This window comes from Tupaia chinensis, unplaced genomic scaffold (assembly GCF_000334495.1).
Source record: "Tupaia chinensis unplaced genomic scaffold, TupChi_1.0 Scaffold145685_1, whole genome shotgun sequence".
Lineage (NCBI taxonomy): Eukaryota > Metazoa > Chordata > Mammalia > Scandentia > Tupaiidae > Tupaia > Tupaia belangeri.
In genome coordinates this window covers 2,114,856-2,135,469 of record NW_006205542.1, presented here as the reverse complement: position 1 = coordinate 2,135,469, position 20,614 = coordinate 2,114,856, and the positions used below count along the sequence as shown (strand labels likewise).

The 20,614-nt window shown below is 34.6% G+C and overlaps 1 protein-coding gene across 50 annotated transcripts in view; it reads right to left on the bottom strand.

Annotated features, from left to right (window-relative positions):
- Positions 1 to 20,614, bottom strand: part of RIMS1 (regulating synaptic membrane exocytosis 1) — a 254,173-nt gene that overhangs the window by 112,520 nt on the left and 121,039 nt on the right. For 21 of the 50 annotated variants that reach the window (XM_027768181.1, XM_027768187.1, XM_027768190.1 and 18 more), the window contains 2 exons: positions 20,316 to 20,428; positions 1,197 to 1,309 (listed from right to left, as the gene is read on the bottom strand). In XM_027768181.1, the coding sequence (XP_027623982.1) occupies positions 1,197 to 1,309; positions 20,316 to 20,428 (226 nt within the window). Of the gene's footprint in view, positions 1 to 1,196; positions 1,310 to 15,948; positions 15,979 to 20,315; positions 20,429 to 20,614 lie in introns of all 50 variants that reach the window. The other 29 variants (XM_027768198.1, XM_027768199.1, XM_006168296.3 and 26 more) reach the window with 2 other exon arrangements.

Sequence of the window (20,614 nt, the reverse complement as noted above, 5' to 3'; positions counted from 1 at the left end):
TTCTTTCTTTCTTTCTTTCTTTCTTTTTCTTTCCTTCTTCCTTTTTCTTTACTGATTTTACTTTTTAAAACATTGTTTCAGACTAAAGGTGTTGGGCATCACTGAATCAGTGACCCTCTGAGTTGGCTCAGTTTAGAAACCCTCCTGCATCTAAGTAGTAGACTGTATTTAACATGCATGATTCCAAGGCAGTCTGCATAGTAAATTATATTTTGCAACCACCTCTAATTTTTGTATTAGTCAATAAATATTTAGCTATACAATGAACTGCCACCATTACTTAAAAATAAGTACTTTTATTAGGTCAATATTTCAAGCTAACAATAATGATTTAGTCTAGTGTTTAATTACTTTTCATTTCTAACAGGTTATTACTTTCCAAAAGGCTACCTGATATCAAATGTAACAAAGGTTGACCTGTAATGGCTGCTGCTGTTTTGTGGTGGTCTAAAAAATATAGGATTTTAGATAAACCAGTTATGTGTAAAGATATTTCATGAAGTATAAAATTTTATGCTATTTTAATTAAAATTACTACATTTAAGTTATTTAGCAGTTTATAAACTCCTTAATACTTCTTGGAAAATAATGTTGAAATATACTGGGTTGTCAAAAAAGTCATGATGTATTTTTTCAAAGAACAACAGAAAAAATATGACATGACTTTTCCAACAGCCCAATATATTATGTTTATGAGTACTTGAAATGGTATGATTTCAGCTTCTAAGAGTTTAAAATTAGTTATTTTTCTTACAGAAGACAGATAATAAGAAATCTTACATGATTTTTACCATTCACTAATAAATCTCAAAAGTCAAATTAACCAAAGATAATATATAAGACTATGAATATATATCTTACTATTTTAAATGCAATATTTAACTGATATTCAAGCTAACAAAATGACTTAAATATCTTGCTTACTTATATGAATTTAACTAATGACAATCGATTATTGACTTTAACATCAAATATTTAAGTATTTTTTTAGAAAAATATTAGATACATGTTAATAAGTAATATTTCAATGAATAACAAAAGGTTAAATTTTTTCTCAGACTTTGGTAGAAATTATAATGCAAGACTATCATTTAATAAAAACTTGACACATATAACTTGGTATTTGCTAATCTTGCCTGGTACAGCACACTATACATTTCTAAGGGAAACTATTGGTTGGATACTACTAATTTTACCTTGGAATATTGCTCGCGATCAAGTTCTTGACTAGAACCAGACCCTGCAGTCTGCTTAAATCGATGCACTTTCATTTTCATCTGTCTTGTTCGCTCCTCCACTACTAAGCTTGCTGCAAAAACACATAATGGAAGCCTATTAAAACACTTGAAGCACTTTTTAGAAACGGAATGGTTTAAGATATTAATGTTTTTGAAATGATTTCAATTAAACAAAATTTAAAATAACACATGACCAATAAATTAAACAAAATGTGGGGTATACGATACTAGCAACTGTTAATCTAAAGATGCACATGATTCAAATTACATAGAATGGGGAATGCAAATGTTAGTAGCAGAAGCTAAGTACCCTACTTCTTCATCTGATGTGAAATATTTCAATTCTCTTCAAAATGGTTATGTGAAATCAACTTTAGTTGTGACAAAGAAAGTTTTATATTTAATCAACTAGTTGCTTCATGTACACATATAGAGAAAACAAAATGCATACTGAACACATTGCACATATATGCACATGCTCACATGTGTGCACACACCCACTTAACACCCTCTGCTAGCACCAGTCATCTAAAATTTGCTTTAATTGCTAAATGTCTACTTTTTTTGAGACAGTCTTATTGAATCTTTAATTTCTACCAGTAGCTTCTCAAGAATATTTGCTGGTCCTAAAAGTGAACTTCCTATGAGAAAAAAATTAGCTTTATTTTTCTTTTTACCCTTGGTTAGAGACACTGGCATGCACTTTAAAAATAAACAAATAACTTCTACTGTGTTCAAATACAGACAAATAGCCAAAGAGATAAAAGTATAAAGTTTGAAATGTATGAGTGTTTTAGTCATACTTTTAGCACCAAATCATGTTTCACTTTCTTTAATTCCAATCAATCAGACAGAAAATCACAATCCCTAACATCACAGTTAAGTGAATTAAGCAATGACAAACACTCGCTTTGAAAACGTTGACTATTTTGGAGATAGTAAGGGTGACTTTTATTACAGGGAGAGGATAGTTCAATGGAGAGCTTAAGTAAAGCAGTTTAAATTTTTTTTTTTTTTTTGGAGAGGTTTTTCGCTATAGGCACATGTGCTTGCCAGACAGACAGAGAGAGACATAGAGACAGAAAGCGAGAAATCACCCCCCCAGGGGGGATGGTCATGCTGCGATCCCTTCTCCTCCATTCTCCTCTCAGGATCTTGGGCGCACACGCACACGCGCCCAGCGTGAGTTTTAAGCCACAGGGTCCAGGACGTGAACCGCGGTCGACTACATGGGAGTCCAGCGACATAGCCATTACGCTAACTGCTGGTTCCCAAAATTTTATTAATTCGTTGACAAAATATAAGGACTCAAAAGAAGTACTACAAAGCAAAATGCTATGTGAGAACAATTAGTAACTGAGGAAAGTTATTGAAAAGCATGTGAGGTTAACAGACAGACATTTACTATATAAAAAATGTACAAGCAGACACTCTCTGCCACCTACATGCGATGCGGATACCTCTGGGCACATGCACAGTAATTTTCTCTAAGCTTTGAGGAAGTCTAAGAGTACACTGTTATCAGGTGTACTCTGTAACTAAAGCTTACAGTAACTGAAAGTAATCATCACTTGTAATAAAACAAGTGAAATGACACTAGCTTCATTATTCTTTGCTAACTGATATTAATATATTTTAAGACATTTTTGAAACTGATTAGCCCACTTGTAACCTTCGCTTCAGTGTCCACTGAGGGTGGACAGTTAGCCTCTGATGCCTGCTTCCAGAGCTAATGGCTTTAAGTGGTCTGAAGCAGTTGCAATGTGTGAACATTGCCAGGATAAGGCTTCACTTCTCTAATAAGATTACTTAGTTACGATATGGTCACATGTAAATCTTTATTGTGCAAAACTGAAATCCTAAGCTGACAGTAGCAAACGAGCTAAAATAAATCAATCATCTTAGGCCTTTCTTATGTTTGATTGATTATTGTGTGTGATACAATATGCTTCTTCATGGCATGTGTACAGTGTGTAATTACTATATTGTGGGTAACACATATTCATCTTCAACACTGAACACTACATTATGTGGTACAAATGTGGTAATGTCAGTTCTATCAGGTTTCTCTTTTGGAATATATTGTTATATTAAATTATAAACTGAATTGTTGCCATTTTTTATGTGGTTGTGGTACACTATTCCACAACCTATGTCACTTAAGTTTAGATGAAATCTTGTGTGTAGTCTTTTTTTGAGATAGGTTTTTGCTACAGGGCACGTGGGCTTGCCAGAGAGACAGACAGACAGAAAGCAAGAAATCACCCCCAGGGGGGTAGCCACACTGTAATCCCTTCTCCTCCATTCTCCTCTCTGGATTTTGGGCATTCATGCACTTGCACCCGCCATGAGTTTTAAGCTGCTGGATCCAGAGCTTGAACCATGGTCGACTACATAGGAGTCCAGTGACATAACCATTATGCTGTCTGCTGGTCCCACAGTCTTGTGTCTGTTCTTAAAATGGCTTTAAATTACTTTACTTTTACCTTCCAAAAATGATTAATACACTAGATTTATTCCTAAAGAAGTTAAAAACTAGCATATTTTAATATGCCAAAGATAAGAAAACTCCCAGTTAATATTATGGTTACATTATGCATGTACCCTCTTGATTCTCCAGCAAAGATGCAGCTGTTATGCTGTCTTCATTGCTTACTCATGGATTCCAAGAAGCAAAATGCAAAGAGCTTGTTATTAACTTATTTATATTAAAAGATCAGATAATTATATAATATCACACCCATTTTTGGTATTATTTCCCAATGACATTTATATGTCAATGCATACTCTAGCCATTCACAGAATTTGTTGTGTTTCAGTAAAAGTACTTCATAATCACAAAAAAACTTTCAGCGTGATGTGGAAATTTATTAAACTTTGCTAAAGATTTGCTTGTTTTGTCTTTATTTTTAACTGTATATTGTGGAATAACATGATATTACTTATGGATTATAGGTATCGAGCTAGATATTAATACAAATTCATGAAGGAAAATAAAATAAATTTCACCCGTTTGAACCTGAAGACATTATTCCATTAGTTTTCAAGACCCATATAGAGAATACATTAACAATTACAAATAAACTGAACTCATGCAATGTCATGATATCTTTCAAGAATTCCACTATGAGTAAAATTAACGAATCCCAGAGAGCTAAGCTATCTTACTCCAAAAAAGATAATTAGTGATCATCGTTTAATATTTTTATATTACTTTAACAATTTAAACCCCAACAGCAAAATAAAAATATGAAGTAATATATTTTCCAATTCTCCCACAAATACTAGTATTAAATTAGGCTGTTTAGGAACAGTCTAAATGTTGGCAGAATTGGAAACTATCAAAATCATTAAAATACCAGTTGCTGTGGAGATATCAAAATATGGGTGGGGGACTGTTTTTAAAAAATTAAATTACTGCTACATACTAGAGTTAAATAATGGTCTTTCATTTTCTATAACAAATATAATTATCATATAATCACATTTACTCTTTTAACAAAAATTTTGTTGATGTTAATATAAAATAAAATCAAAAGAAAGGACATTGGCTGGACTGCATTTCAGCTGCAATTACAGGTAATGTGACAACACTTTAAACAACTTCCCCATTCCCTAACATGTAATTAATACTAAAATTGTATAAGAATATTTTTAGATGGAAAATTTTCACTATAAGCTACAAGCTAAATGATGTGTTTTATGTTGAATAAATTGTGCTTTGTGAAAAGCACAACTTACTGAAAGATATTAATGGAATAAATTTTCATTTTTTTACATGCCAAATTTATTCTACATACATTGCTCTTTCCAGACCCTGATGTTTTATCAAATGAGTCTACATATGAAAAAAAAATTCAACATTAAAATTAAAAAAGTATAAAACTAAATCTGATTTTTAGTAGTTAAATTTAAGCCATTCCTGTGAAATCACTTATTTTCTAAAAAAGTCAACAAGAATTCTGACTGAAGCACACAGGGTAAGACTAATAAATATAATTTGCACAATACCATAATGTAACTTTTAAATGGAAAGTATTAATATTTAAAATACTCAGATTAAAATACTTTTTCTTTTTGTGTAACATGCTCTGCTAAGAATGTTTTGTTGTTGTTGTTTTTGTTTTGCTCTTAAAGTTTTGTCATTGGGCATGTGTGCTCAGAGAGAAAGTGAGAGAGACAGAGAGAGAGAGTGGGAAATTACCCTCGTGGGGATGGCCACTCCACAATCCCTTCTCGTCCATTCTCCTCTTGGGATTTTGGGTGTGCATGTACATGTGCCTGACTGATTTTCAAGCCACCAAGTCCAAGACTTGAACCATGGTGGACATGCAGAAGTAAAACACATTGACTACCATCCCAACAATTCTTAAGAATTCTAAGAATTCTTAATGTGGTGTTATGGATGGTCTTTGATGACTCTACTAACAAGTTGAAATTATTTACAAATTTTGTGTTTGTGCCTATATGCATTTTAACAGATCCAACCCTTTCATAATATCATTAGAAAAGTCTATGACAAAAAACAAAAACAAAACCAATATTCTCTAACCCATATCCAAAAAATTTCTATAATCTCAACACCTTCAAAGAGAACATGATTTTCTGGGAAACTTAGGTGACTTTCCAGACAGTTATAACTTGCCTTAAAATACTGCAATTATTATATGTAATGTAGATTCATTATAATGTAAACAAACATATGTATTTAAAATGTTATTCATACATTTGCATCTGTATAAAAATACATTTTTTCTGATCTCAAAATTATTTAGATCTTTCACATTTCTCTCAATGAATTTAGAAATTAATATGAATTTGAAATTTTAAATATCTGTGTTTAAAGAAAAAATAATCCATTTTTACATATTATTAAACCTATAAATATTTTTCTAAGTGAAATATGACCATAAAATATAATAGAAATGATGTATATTTCAATATTATTAAATATATTAAAGTAAAAATAATATAATCACTTAGGTCTGTCTGATTAACTATGATGTGCTACGATATTTTAACAGGAGGATTAGTGCCTCTGCTTCCTTACCATATAGCAATACAGAGAGTTTGTTAATAGTGGGGCCATACCCTTGCTTCAGTGCATCTCAGAAAGAGCAATGATAAATAATGGCAGTCTGAAATTTATCAGATAGAATTGTGATAGGCAGGTAGCTAGTAATGAGCAGGCAGCCCTGAGAAAACAGCAGAAGGACACATGCCACAACAATCACAACTTATCAGGAGTTACAACCAAACCCTCCATGAAAAGTCCTTCTTCCCACCCAGCTCCTCGCGCCAAGAAGGTGCGCAAATCCCATCTTTATTCCTTGGTACCTGAGGAAGACATGTAGGGATGATGGTTAAATTTCCCTCATATCATTCCTTATAAATACAAAAAAGACCTGATCAGACATTTTGGTCAACATCTGGATTCCCACTGGGGCAATACACTAATTGGGCAGTTCATCCTAATTAGGATGCTTGTATCCATGGCTCACACTGGGCATGCGCAGTTAGGTAATCAAATTCCTCTAATTCTTCACCTGTAAGAGACATGGGCAAGTACAGGAGAAAGCCCTGGAATTCAAACAAAGAACATGGATAGTATGACATACCTCCCACTGTTAAATAGTCATTATCACCTCTAGTAATAAAAGTAACACCTAAACCATTTCTAAATGCAGTTGCTACCTAGCAACCTGCCTGCCCGAAAGTCTTTTGGGTGTACTTCTTTTCTAAAATCTTTCTTTCCTATTAAATTCTCTGTTCTCCCTACTTTTATTGTGGCTTGAGCTTTATTTTGCGCCTATGGACAGGTCTCTCATTTTAGTGATCTGAACCCAAAGAACCAAGGATTTTGCACAATGCAGCTCAACACTCTCCCATTCTATGACATTTTTGGCCCTGTGAGTTGGATCATGCTTTCAGGGGCTTTCCAGACCGATCTCTCCCCGACTCAATCACCACTGAGTGTTCCACTAGCTACAACTGAGGTCTGTGATTATAAACCGTGATGAGCTTCTCTGGGCTCTTTCCTATCACTAGCTCTAACTTCTGGCTACTTTTCCTTCCATGTCTTAGATTTCTGGAGACCTAGGTTCCCCATCTCCTTCCCTGCCCTCTGTTTTTCCAGATCTACAACTTTTGGGTACAGAGTTTACTAACTTAAGGGTTTTTCAGACCTCCCCCATAATTAATGCATTTCTTGTGGATGGCATTTTTGCCTTCAGGTACTTTTTTATGCTGGTGAATGCAAGGATGAGGTTTGGACCCATCAGTTCTCACACAACATGGAAAATGAGTCTGGGAAAGAGGTGTTAACTTATTTTTACAGACTTCTCAGGAGGAAGATTGGGGACACTCAGAGGAACTCTCTCAGAACTGGTCCCAGGCTCTTGGGACCGGGTATGTAGAGGCTCCCAGGCCCTCAGATAGGCATGCTAACTATGGGGGTATGAGGAGGAGACGTCTCTCTCCATTCTCTTTACTCCAGTCAGCTAGCACATCCCGCTGGAGGTCTATTACCTGAAAAGGCTCTGCAGGGACGCCTGGAACCGTCCTAGGCTTGCCTCTAAATTCCATTCCTTTTCTTCTTTCTTCCCTCATTCTAGATGGGAAATCTGTCTTTGATTCTGAGAGACTCCTCACTGGGATGCATCCTCTCTCACTGGGACGAGTTTGATCCTCGGTCTCTCAAGGGGAGGAGGCTCATCTTCCTTTCTAATACTGCATGCCACAATATAAGATGCCAGAGGGAATAATAAGGCCATTAATGGGAACTTAGATTACCATTCCATTTTCCATTAGATAATTTATGTAGGAACCAGGCGAGGTGGACTGAGGTGCCATACATTCAGGCTTTTATGGCCCTTAGGTATGACCCAAAGCTTTGTGTGGGCTGTTTATCACCTGCTTCTCCAACCATCCAAACTATTCCTTTTGTACCTTCCCCAGAGACAACAAACCAGGACATGAACATGAGCCTAAAACTCTGACTCCAGAGCCTCTCCCTCCATACCCAGGTCACTTTAAATATACAGAACCAGTTTGTCCACTTCAGGAAGTGGCCAGTCCAAATGGACACCCTGTCGGAATTCATGTTCCATTTACCATGAGTACTCTGTCAAATGCAAAAGGATCTCGGAAGTTTTTCAGAAGATCCTGGTAAGTATTTGGAGGGATTTCACAGAAGGGCCCTGTCCTTTTTCTGAACATAGAGAGACGTAACTATCATTTTCAACGAAATACTCACTCAAACTGAAAGGGACAAAATTGAGGAAGCTGATGTCCAGTTTGGGGACTCATTACACAGAGAGAATGAGGACTACCCTCTAGGGAATATAGCAGTCCTTGCTACAAATCCCAATGGGGATTACGACTCCCCAGAAAGGATTTGGCAAACAGATCATATGATCTTATAGCTCATAGAAGGCCTAAAAGCAAGTAGAATAACACCTACAAACTATAGTAAGTTGTCTACAATTGGTCAAGGGTCTCGGGTAAATCCCACAGCCTTCTTTGAGCCTTTAAAGGGAACTCTTATAAAACATACTACTATTGACCCTGATTCAGAAGAGGGAAAGCTGCTTCTCAATGATAAATTTATCAACCATGCTCTTCCAGGTATCTCTAGGAAGCTCAGAAAGCTATCACTAGGACCCAGCACCCTTTCAGCATCTTCTGAGAGTGGTCTCTTTGGTCTTTTACAACTGAGACTGAGAGGAAGAGGACAGGGTTAAGGCAAAGGAAAAGCAAGCAGAAGGAAAAGAGGCAGGCTCAATTAATTGCTGCTCTGGTTGGGCAAAAGCCACCTCCTGGTCACTCTAGGAAATCCCTACTGATCTGCAGTCACTCTCAGAAGCCTGGGCACAAGAAGGATGCCTACTACATACTTAAGCCTCTACAAAAGCCTTGCCCCCAATGTGGTCAACCCGGCAACTGGGCCAGGGACTGCCCTGGAAGTTCCAGGACCCCCGGGCTGGACCCTGTAGAGGCCTCAACAGTAGCCCTCTCATGAGGACGACCTCTGCTCTAGTAGGCTCCCTCAACAGCATCAACATCATGGGATCGGAGCCCAGGGTGACCTTGGACGTGGCAGGTAGGACCCACACTTTTCTTGGGAAAACTGTGACGATGCTACCATTTCCCATAATAGTTACAGATGTTTTGATTGTTTTGTTAAACAGCATAGCTTTAAAAATATGTTGTAGCGTCCCTTAATCTATCAATGTAAGTCACAAGTCTGAGTCAACAGGTTCAATGTTACCATACGAACAAAAACAGGGTCATAAATAGGTCATGTAAAAGGAAAAGGTGCACAGAAAAATTTTGGGAAAAACATGAGGGTAAAAGTAACACCGAACCAGCAAAATTTATACGGTAGATACCAATGCGTAAGCAAGAAATGTAATGTATATAATGTGCTGGAAATCTCTGTTCTGGAAGTTGGTTGCGGTTTTGTTAGCTCTCGGACATTCCCTGGGCTCCAACACAGCTAAATAAGTTGTTTCTCCCTCTTAACTTTGCCTCCCGATTATTCACTAAAGTGGTTGCTGGATTTTAAGCAGGCAACAACAGGATTGTAGCAAGCAACTTTGATATAACACATATCCAAGCTCCACATCCTCACAGACATATAAATTATACACAAAGATGAAATGTTTAAAATATTTTGAATATGTAGAAATGCCCAAATTTTTAGTCATTTTACTCGAATATGATGCATTTAAATTTGCAAGTGTAGAAATGTTCAAAGTTGTTTCCCTTGTGCCTTTATACAGTTCTCCTGGATATTAAGAATTATGCTATCAATGTAATAAGATAAACAATGTAAGGAAAGCAGCATCTACCCAGGATGAGAAACACAAAATGTAACAAGTAAATAATGCATGTGAAGTGAAAATATTGCATTACCTATAAGAAATTTTAAAGAAAATCACCTATATTTGGTATAGATGATTGAAGTGGAGCAGCATAGATGAAGGAGCCAAATCTCACTGTGGCTAAATCCACCTAGGCCATCTTTTGCTATTCCCTCTGATATCTAAAACAAAGTGCAGGGCTTCCAAGGCGTCACTTCTGTATCACAAATGCCAAGCCCCAGAGTAACTCTGAAAAGATTAGTCATTGACAGATAAGAAAGTCAGGCTCTTGATGGAAGAATTTTTTATTGACTTTACCCTTTTGTGTTATAAGGTTCAGCTGCTTTAAAGAACATATTCCAATTTTTGAGAGGGAGCACTATCTTTCTTAAGAGGTCACTCTGAATACAATCTTCATGAATAGTAACCCATGTAATTAAAGTTCCTCTTGGGGTGGGGGGAAACAAAACCAATCACGGAGGAAGTCGTGTGTATCCCGAGTGATCTCAGTTTTCATTATTCCAGTAACATTAGTGACAACAGAATCTATCATGAAAGGCTTGAGGTGGTATGGCTTTGCTAAATTAAGCTCTGATTTTTGAAAGTCTCTTCCCATGTTGTGCAGTATTTGAGACACAACTTTAGAGAAAACACATCAAGAAACCTATTCACAATAGATACTGCTTGCCTCCCATTTTCTTCTGCACTTTCTCTATGAAGCTCAGAAAGAAAGGGTAATGACGTATTTCCTTCACTGAGCAGCTCTCACGTGTTTAGATTTGTTCGGTAAGTGTCAAATATTTTGAAGCTTTTTTAAAAGCCTATGATATTATTATAAATAAACACATTTCAATCAACGGAATAGGAAATTAGGGTCAAGCTGGTAACTTCTGAATTATTATCCACTTAGGCCGATTCTCACTCTGAGTACCCAAAGTTTCAAGAGAAAGCTAGAGTGACAGCTATATTTATGGATGTATAGTTTAAAAAAAGAAATGAGTAAATTGGACATTAGTACTAATTCAATTCTGAATATTTATGAATAAGTATAAATGTTCAGGAAAAGCAGTGCCCTGGGAGATTCAGAAACTCATACCTTTGAAATCTTAATATTACAATTACAAGAAATTATTCATGTGGCCTAATATCTACTTACTAAATAATACTAAAAGTGTAAATAAGATTGGAATTGTTTGCTACTGAATAATGGTTAACTTAATGCCAATCCTGAAAAATGCACAAACTAGTTTATTTATTTTAGAAAAAGTCAAGATGACCTGTTTCTATGTTTCATAACCATTGAACACTATGAAAATAAGTTTTCAAACATCATTTATGCAAGAACTAATGCATAAATTATTGAAATTAAAGTGCATAAAAATAATAAAATCATGTTTGTTACTTTTTTACATAAATTGCACCTCATTAAAGTTACTGTTCACAATTCTGTAAGATTCATTTTGTATAACTTAATATTCAAACTGTTCTTGCAAATATTTAAAGAACAAAAGTACTGGTAAATTATGTGAGCATTTATTATAGCTTAAAAATACAGTTGACCAGAGATAATCCTTAAATAACTCCTATGATTTGGTTATAAAAAACATATTTTATTTGTTAAAGAGGAAAATGAAATGCTATTTACTCATTTTTTTTATTATACTTGAACTTAAATCACCTTTCATATGTGTCCAAATTACACATTATTCAGGATAAAAGAAATTCATAATTATAAAAAAGATAGTATACTGTATTCTGTTATGGTTCAAAATGGCTTCCAAAAGTCAAAAAGTTAATGCACTTAAGAAATACTATCTAAAGGCATTAAAAATAATAAATTTATTATGACAATAATATTTGTTCTCACCTTGAAGTCATTTAATTTCTGGTTCAGTTTTGATCTTCTTATATCACTATTTCGATGCCCCCAAACTACATTCATGGGCTCTTTAAAACTGTCCAAGAAATGTAGCAGAGAGGGAAAAATTGGCTTACTTTTAGAAGGAATCATTTAAAATAGGCCTATACAGCAATTTCTGAAGCTTAAAATGATGTTTTCTGTTTTCAATTTAAGAGAAATTGAAGATAAATGAAATAGTATGAACATTTATAGTTCTTTAAGCTAATTTTTCAAGCCTGAAGATATGTTATCTTTATTCAAATATACTGGCTTGGTTTCCTTAAATTGTGTAATTTGAGGGGCAAGCCAGATACAGAAAGTTAGCTAAGTGTCCAAAAACTGGGTCATCAGGGGAAGGTGGGAAGACTCTGTGAGCGTCTGTGACCCCTCTGGTCTGAGTGGTGGAGGTTAAGCAGCGTGCCATAGGGGACAGATCAGAGCCTGTGGAGTGGAAGTCTGGTTCAGCTTATGGCAGCTTTAATACCTTAGGCAATCTACTTACCCCCTGTGACTATTTCTATAAAAGAGGAACAATAAAAATCTCTGGAGATCTGCTCATGTTATAATTGGGTTACAATACATGCAAGGTAGTTACTCAGTGGTATTTCACTACTGGAAAGCTGTATAAAGAAGTGCTTAAGAATGAGTCTTCAGGGGGAGGCTTGTGTCTAATCCCCTATTCCATCACTTAGAAAATAAATATAAAGAGTGACGTTTGTAATCTTTCTAAGCTTCAGTGTTCTCAGTCAGACAATGAGGTACTAATGTTATCTCATGTTGCTGTAAATATAGGGTGAGATGCATATATAACATTCAGAGTTGAGTCATTGACATAAAGCACTCAACAAATTCTAACTACCATTAATACTACTCATATTGTTTTTCCTTTCTCTGTATGTGGATTTACTAACATATGCTAGAAAATTGACAGACTGGTCCCCTATATAGTTAGGGTGACCAATTGCCTCACTCCAGTTTGCCTAGAAGTGTCCTGGGTTTAGTCCTGTAAGACTTGCATTTCAGGAAATCTCTCAATCCCAAGCAAACAGGGGTCACTGATTGTCCTGCAAGGTCATCTGCAATTTATCAAAAATAAGCTCTGGCTAATGAGTTCTTTAGCCTGTCTGGGACAGGAATGGTGGGCACCAGTTCTCATTTGTCTAGGTAGCATTCACAATTACCTGAATGAATTCTCTGATATAATCCTAAAAAGAGGGACTTCAGATTGTAGCAGTACAATTTCTATGCTGTGAAGTTTTCTTTCCTTTGTAGTACATAAGCCTCAAATTTGGCTTTAAAGAAATTTCTTGAACTTGCTTCCTTTTCTGTACCATAAGAGCCACTTTTTTCACTTTTATTTTTTAAATTTGTATAGGGCACTTATGCTCATGGGGGGGGGAGGGAGAGAAAGAGAAAACACCTCTCTGGGAGATGGCCACGCTACAATCTCTTCTCTGTTGTCCTCTTGGGACTCTAGGCAGCATGCACAAGCGTCTGGTTTTTTCCAAGCCTCTGGGTTTGAGACTCAACACAGTTTTCCACATGGAATCCAGTCACCTTAACCACCATTGTCACCAGCTGGCCCAAGAGCCACATTTAGTGGCTGAGCTGTGCTATCTTAAATTCCAGAAAAGAGGAACAGTATCCTCTATTGCTTAAATCCTTGATGAATGTAGTTTTGGATTTGCCTCTTTGGTTGTTTCTAATCACGTGGTCTATTCTGTGAGGCATGTCTACATCCAGTCTCCAAGGAAGACTTGGCAGGGTGACCCATGTCTGTAAGGACACAATGACTTTATAAAAACCTAATAACCTGGTAAACTCTGTAGAGAGATGATAAATGTGCATACTTTATGTAGACTTTATACCACTTATGGATTTTATATTGATTAGTTAATTATGGCTTTGGTCATGGAAGTGTTCTAAATGAAGAATTATATTTTTCTTTCTCTTGGAGAAAAAAATTAGGTAATGGTTAATTTCCAGTATAGAATTCTAAGGTTTTCTTTTTTTTTTTTTTTTTTTTTTTTTTTTTGCCATAGAGAATATGCTCTTGCCAGAGAAATAAGAGAAATAGAGAGGGAAACTGAGAAATCACCCCCACAGGAAGATGGCTAGGCTGTAACCTTTCTTCCATTCTCCTCTCGAGATCTTGAGCACACAGGCACAGGTCCCTGACATGGTATTTTAAGCCACTGTGTCCTGAACCTGAACCAAGGTCAGTCATGGGAATTCAGTTGCCTTAACCACCACACCACCTGCTAGCTCCCAAATTCTAAGGTTTTTGTCTACTAAAATTTATCTTGCATATTTGACTAAATTCTACCAAGTATGAATCCAATGGCCATTTTTGTAACACTGAATCTAAAGTTGTGTTTCTCATATCTGCACTAAAAATGCAGGAGGGCCAGAAATCTAGTAACATCTTGATCTCATTAAATAATATTTATTTTTCATTAATATCTATTTATTGTTTAGTATGTCTGACACTATGCCAAAATATGCAAATTATTTGCCTGGATATAAATATAATCATACTTTTTAAAAATCGGACTAAAATAAGTAATTGAATATTATCTCCCATTTTAAATTTAAAATCGAGATTCATAATGCATAGCTAAATATAATAGAAGTTGGGATAACTTGGGATTTGTGCTTATTAAAATAAGACATACCCACATACCCACATGTAGTGGAAGGAAGTAAAAAAAAAAAAGGTCAAAGGGAAAAATCTCTTGATTTTCTTGAATTTGAGGTTGCTCATTTATAAAATAGGGGAAATATGCTAGTCTCAGGACTAGCCTGGAGAGTAACTATGGTTAACATTAATTCAATCATGAATCCACTTTCAAATATCAAGTTAATGTACTTTTGATCCCCTATTTTTTGCCATAGGTGTGTGCATCTTGCCAAAGAGAACAAAGAGAGAGAGGAAAAGTGAAAAACCACCCCCCAGGGGGAGTGACCATGCCACAGTCCTTTCTCCACCATTCTCCTCTGGGGATTTCTGGCATGCAAGCACATGGGGATTTCGGGCATGCGAGCACACATGCCTGGCATATTTTTAGGTCACAAGGTCTGGGACTCAAACCAGCTGAGTTGGCCATGTCGAATCCAGAGCCTTAACTTACATATCACCTGCTGGCCCAGGTTAAATGTACTCTCATTAAACCATACAACATTATATAATTTTAAGTATTATTCATAGTATTGATACTAATATAATTAAACCAAAAAACTCCTATTCCAATAAGTCATTAGGCCAACAGTTAATACTGAAAAGAAATGGTACAGGAAGCAGGGGAGTGAGGTGGAAGGCCTGCCACCTGTGTGACAGTAAGTACAAAGACCAAAAGTAAAACATGATCAAAAAGACAATAAGGAGGTCAGAAACGTGCCCATATATCAAGGTGAATGTTTCTTCTTTTGTCTGTCTCTCAGAAAAGACAGAAATATTGTATATCATAACAATACTGAGGAGTAACATTTAGGTAGCCTTTTTCAAGAGGCATGACTGCAGTAAGGTCCAGAGCATGCACTAAGGCTACTGCTATCTGGAAAGTAAAATCCAGAGTTTTCTACCCTTTAGACCACATATTAACCTACATAGGAGGTATAAATTAAATCCTTTATCTAGCAGAGTGGGGGAATGCAATAAACAAACATAAACAAATAATGTGTTATTGTTTTCTAAAGCAAATTGTCTTCTAGGAGTTATTGTGGGTAAGTATAAAAACAAAAATAGTCTCAATTTTAAGTAATCTTTAACTCTTTAATGTGAACGTCACACAATATGAAAAATACCAAATGCCCTAAAAAATCATGTCAGGGAAATGACTACTTGTTAAATAATTTTCCTCATAATTTCAATAAGTACACTTATATAACTCTTGTATACTATAAAAGTAACAGTATTAAAGGGTTAGAAAGTTATATTAATATTTACCTTTTGTGGAAGAGTTATATTTTTCTTGTTCTTCAATGAATTAAATGCACATAATGATGGAAACAAAAGAAAGAAATCAGCAAATTTATAGTTAGACATGGAAATGTGAAATAACACAATGGCATGAATAATAAAAATGCATAACAGATAAAGTGGCATGATAAAATACAGAGACAAACCATGAGAAAGTCTCAAATATGGTACTAAAATTAATAAAAAGAGAATGAATATAGCAATTTAAAGATTTAAAATAAAACAAAACATTGGGATAGTAATATGTTCGGCATTTGAAAAGTATATTTCATAGTATTTTCTTGCCTTTTAAGAATTATATATTTCAGCATCAATTTTACTAAAACATTTTAACTTAAATCCATTTTTTATTATGAGTGTATTTAAAAGCATGCTCAATATTCATAACAAATTTTTATCATTTCAAAAGTGAATGTATTTCAGATTATTTTAAATTTCATGAGGAAAATTTAAAGTAAATTCAAATTTTTACTAAGCAGTAGGAATATACTTTGCACTCAGGAAATTATTCTGTTAACATTTTCCAAAAGGAAAGAATAAATTCTAACTTAAGTAATCTTTTCTTCCTTCTAATTAATTATATTAAAATACCCCTAAGTGTAATGACTTGCTTTTTTTTTTTTTTTTGAGAGATTTTCGCTATAGGGCGCGTGCGCTCGCCAGACAGACAGAGAGAGACAGAGAGACAGAAAGCGAGAAATCACCCCCCAGGGGGGATGGTCACGCCGCAGTCCCTTCTCCTCCATTCTCCTCTTGGGATCTTGGGCACGCAGGCACACGCGCCCGGCGTGAGTTTTAAGCCACCGGGTTCGGCACGTGAACCGCGGTCAACTACGTGGGAGTCCAGCGACATAGCCATTACACTAACTGCTGGTTCCATGACTTGCTTTTTATAGTCTTTGTTTCTTAGACATTCCATAAAGCCTTCTATCTACTTCCTTGTTGGTGTAGTATTTACTGAGAAGTAATGGACAACCTGGGTATATTTGAAGGGGAATATTTTTAGAGTTTTAGGTAGTAGATAAAATAATGAAACACATAACACTACTGTCACACCACTAAGTGTCAGTTTAGAAATGGTCTTAACATACTTCTTTAAAAGTCCTCCCTGAGCACAAAAAAGAGATATCATTTGGTTGGTTTCAGAAAACCGTACTTTTTTATACAACTAATAAGAATTATGTTAGCTTCAGCTTCACTCAACACCAGGGCTATGGTGGAATACAACTGCTGAAATATGACCAGAGAAATTTCACAGAAGTCTTTGCTCATAATTCTGATGTATATCATCAGAATTACCTAAAGTATGAGGCTACTTTTTTAACTACTCTCTCCCAAAATCTATATTGCAATCATTTCTTTGCTTTTCTCCAAAATGTACTTTAACATAATCAGATTCCATGTAACCAATAGAGTCATCTCAATTTTCAAAAAAAAAACTTTAAAACATTTCTTCAAAAGCTAATTAAACATGTCTTTTCAAATTATATGTTAATCCCAGAATAAGAGATATTCTTTTATGATACACAGAGACAGTAGTAAATCTGATCTACAGGGGAAAAAAAAAACACACACACATCCCATCAAACAATGAAATTATCCGGGTATATATCCTCAATATAATAAAGTAGATAACTGTATCTACAAACAGCATATTAATCAAATTATTTTATAAATGTATTAAGAAGTTGTCATCATAATCCAGGCATTGAAACTATGTGATATATTTGCTCTTACCAATCTGCTTTATTTATCAACTTTATTTATCAACTCAATTACTTTTTTTAAAAAAATTAAAACCACTCTTTAAAAAATTAAAAAATATTGAAAGTAAGTACAGTAGAGGCTTCCTTAATTGTAAATAACTTGAGGTCAGTATAAATTTTCATAAGAGACAGAACTAAAGTTTAACAAATATCATCAAAAGTTAAAAAAAAGGAACAGATTGAATTCTGCCTAGCTCATGAACCATATTAGAAATTTACTTTTAAAAATGTATTTCAGGAGAAACAAAGCTGTCAGGTGAACTGCTTCTTTTAAAATAGATGCATAATAAAATAATGACACAGTATCGACATTTACCCAAGTCCCAAAGCACATATTATCATAAAGTACACCAGATCTATTTTATTTTTGGAACATTTAGGCAATAGTACAGGCTTTTTGCTACATTTTTAAAACAGCTAAATCTATGTGACTTTTTAAATAATGTATTTCAGGAACCTCAAATGACCAAAAAATTTTACTAGTATATTTGTGACATTAAATATCAAAATAACTCCATCAATATCATTCTCAGTCATTCCCTTCTTCCCACCTCAATTCATTCCTTACAAATTGGTGATTTCTCTGAAAGACAACTGTGAATATAAATATTATAAACAGCAACACTGATATAAACAATATACACTTTGTTAAAAATTAAAATTCAACATATTATCCAACTGGTTTATTAATATTCTTTCTACCAAAACAATATAAATATAATCTCATAATATAAGAGTTATATGCAGCATCCTTACACGCTTTTGACCACGTAGAACGTTTTGTTTCCAATTGGAGGAAATGCAAAGAATTTTACAAGCATGGGACCTTTGAATTATCAATCTTTAGCAAAATATGACCAGTAGCATTGGTTAACCACCAGTAACACTAGTTAACCACCAAAATTTATAATTCTTTCAGTTGTGCAACAGGAATTCATGAAGGGATAAATTTTAATAAACACCAATTTCCACTTTTAAAAAGTAAATCTTAAAATAACTGAATCTTAGTTACAGCTAATTAGTTTTAATAACATTAATTATGAATAATCTTCTCAAAATGTTCCCAGAAAAAAGTCTGTTAAACATATAAATTGATATTTCCAATTAATTCCTATTTTAGAAAAGTCAAATTTTCACAAAGCATTATATTTTCCTAGTTATGAAAACTGGATACCTGTAAAGAAAGTATGATATATCAATAGGACGTGTAATTTAAAAAAATACAAATCCAAAGTTTATTATACCAGTATTACTCCCTTAGTAAATTGATACCTCTTAAAAACTACACTAAATTTCCTATAATCGAGTATTCTGCATAGTAAATTGCTACAACAATTTCTGAAATAATGTATTTATCTTCCTATTTTGATACATCATTTTGAGAAAATCACATACCCACAACCCTCAATATAGAATGAAATGCAAGTTTTACAAAACCACAATCAACAGTTGAAAAAATATTCAAAATGTTAACCTTTCACTTGTTTCATAGGGATGAAGATTTTCAATACATGTTTAAATATAAGGCCACTGCGTTATACTACAACAGAAATGATTTCAGTAAATTGCTTGATAAATCCCTAGTAAGAAATATGTGATACCAGGTACTAATCATTTCACCTACTGACAAATGGGATTGAACTCTGTGACACATGAAGAATACTCTTTTAACCCAGCATTTATATCATGTAGCTCATGTAGTTAAGAGAATTTAGTTTCCATTGCCAAATCTTTCTTTCTCTTTCAAAAAAAAAAAAAATATTCAAAATGTTAACCTTTCACTTGTTTCATAGGGATGAAGATTTTCAATACATGTTTAAATATAAGGCCACTGCGTTATACTACAACAGAAATGATTTCAGTAAATTGCTTGATAAATCCCTAGTAAGAAATATGTGATACCAGGTACTAATCATTTCACCTACTGACAAATGGGATTGAACTCTGTGACACATGAAGAATACTCTTTTAACCCAGCATTTATATCATGTAGCTCATGTAGTTAAGAGAATTTAGTTTCCATTGCCAAATCTTTCTCTTAAAAAAAAAAAAAAAAAAACTACAATGTACATGTGTGTAAAATAAGACTATTTAAGCAACATGAACGATTGAAAGATACTAATATCTGTGCTCCAAGTCCAATTTTCATCATTTAACTTAATAACAGGATATTGCCAATATTCTTTTAAAAAAAATAGTAAAACATTCAACATAACCAAGTACCGGATTTTAAAGATAAAGTATTTTACACATAGAATACCGTATTGTACTGAGGTTTTAAAAATTCACTTTCTTTCTTTGTCCCTTTGGAATAATAGGTGTTTCTAAGCCTCCAGTTGTCCTGCTAAATGATCATCTAAAATTTATTCACTCACTCTCTTGGCAGAAATTGAGTGTATGCTATGAACAGATAACAGATACTGGGGATAAAAATGCAAAGAAACTTAAATTTGTTGGATTCAGCAAACTGCAAATTATCAAAATACTACTCATTTAATAAAAGGAATATTAAAAAAGGAGGTTCTGAATCCCGGGACTTTTGGACAATGACGTCTCTTTATAGGATACCTTGTTCTATACTGCCGCTTCTCACTGGCACTTGTGGGAGCTGTCTTCCCCTGCGACTGCTGAAGGACGCATCTGCTGGAGGAGACTGGGTCGGGCTTCCTTGTCGGTGCATTCTGTGGGCACAAAAGGGAGGGAGGAAGTGAAACAGTGAAATCCTACAGGGCCTGACCAAAATCTTTCCCTTCTTCCTGTTCCTATTAAAATAGACATAAAACCCTACGGTGGACCATTGAAAGCAAAATCAATACTTTGTTTATGATACAGCTAAAAGGACTAGTACAAAAAGAGGCTAAAAGACA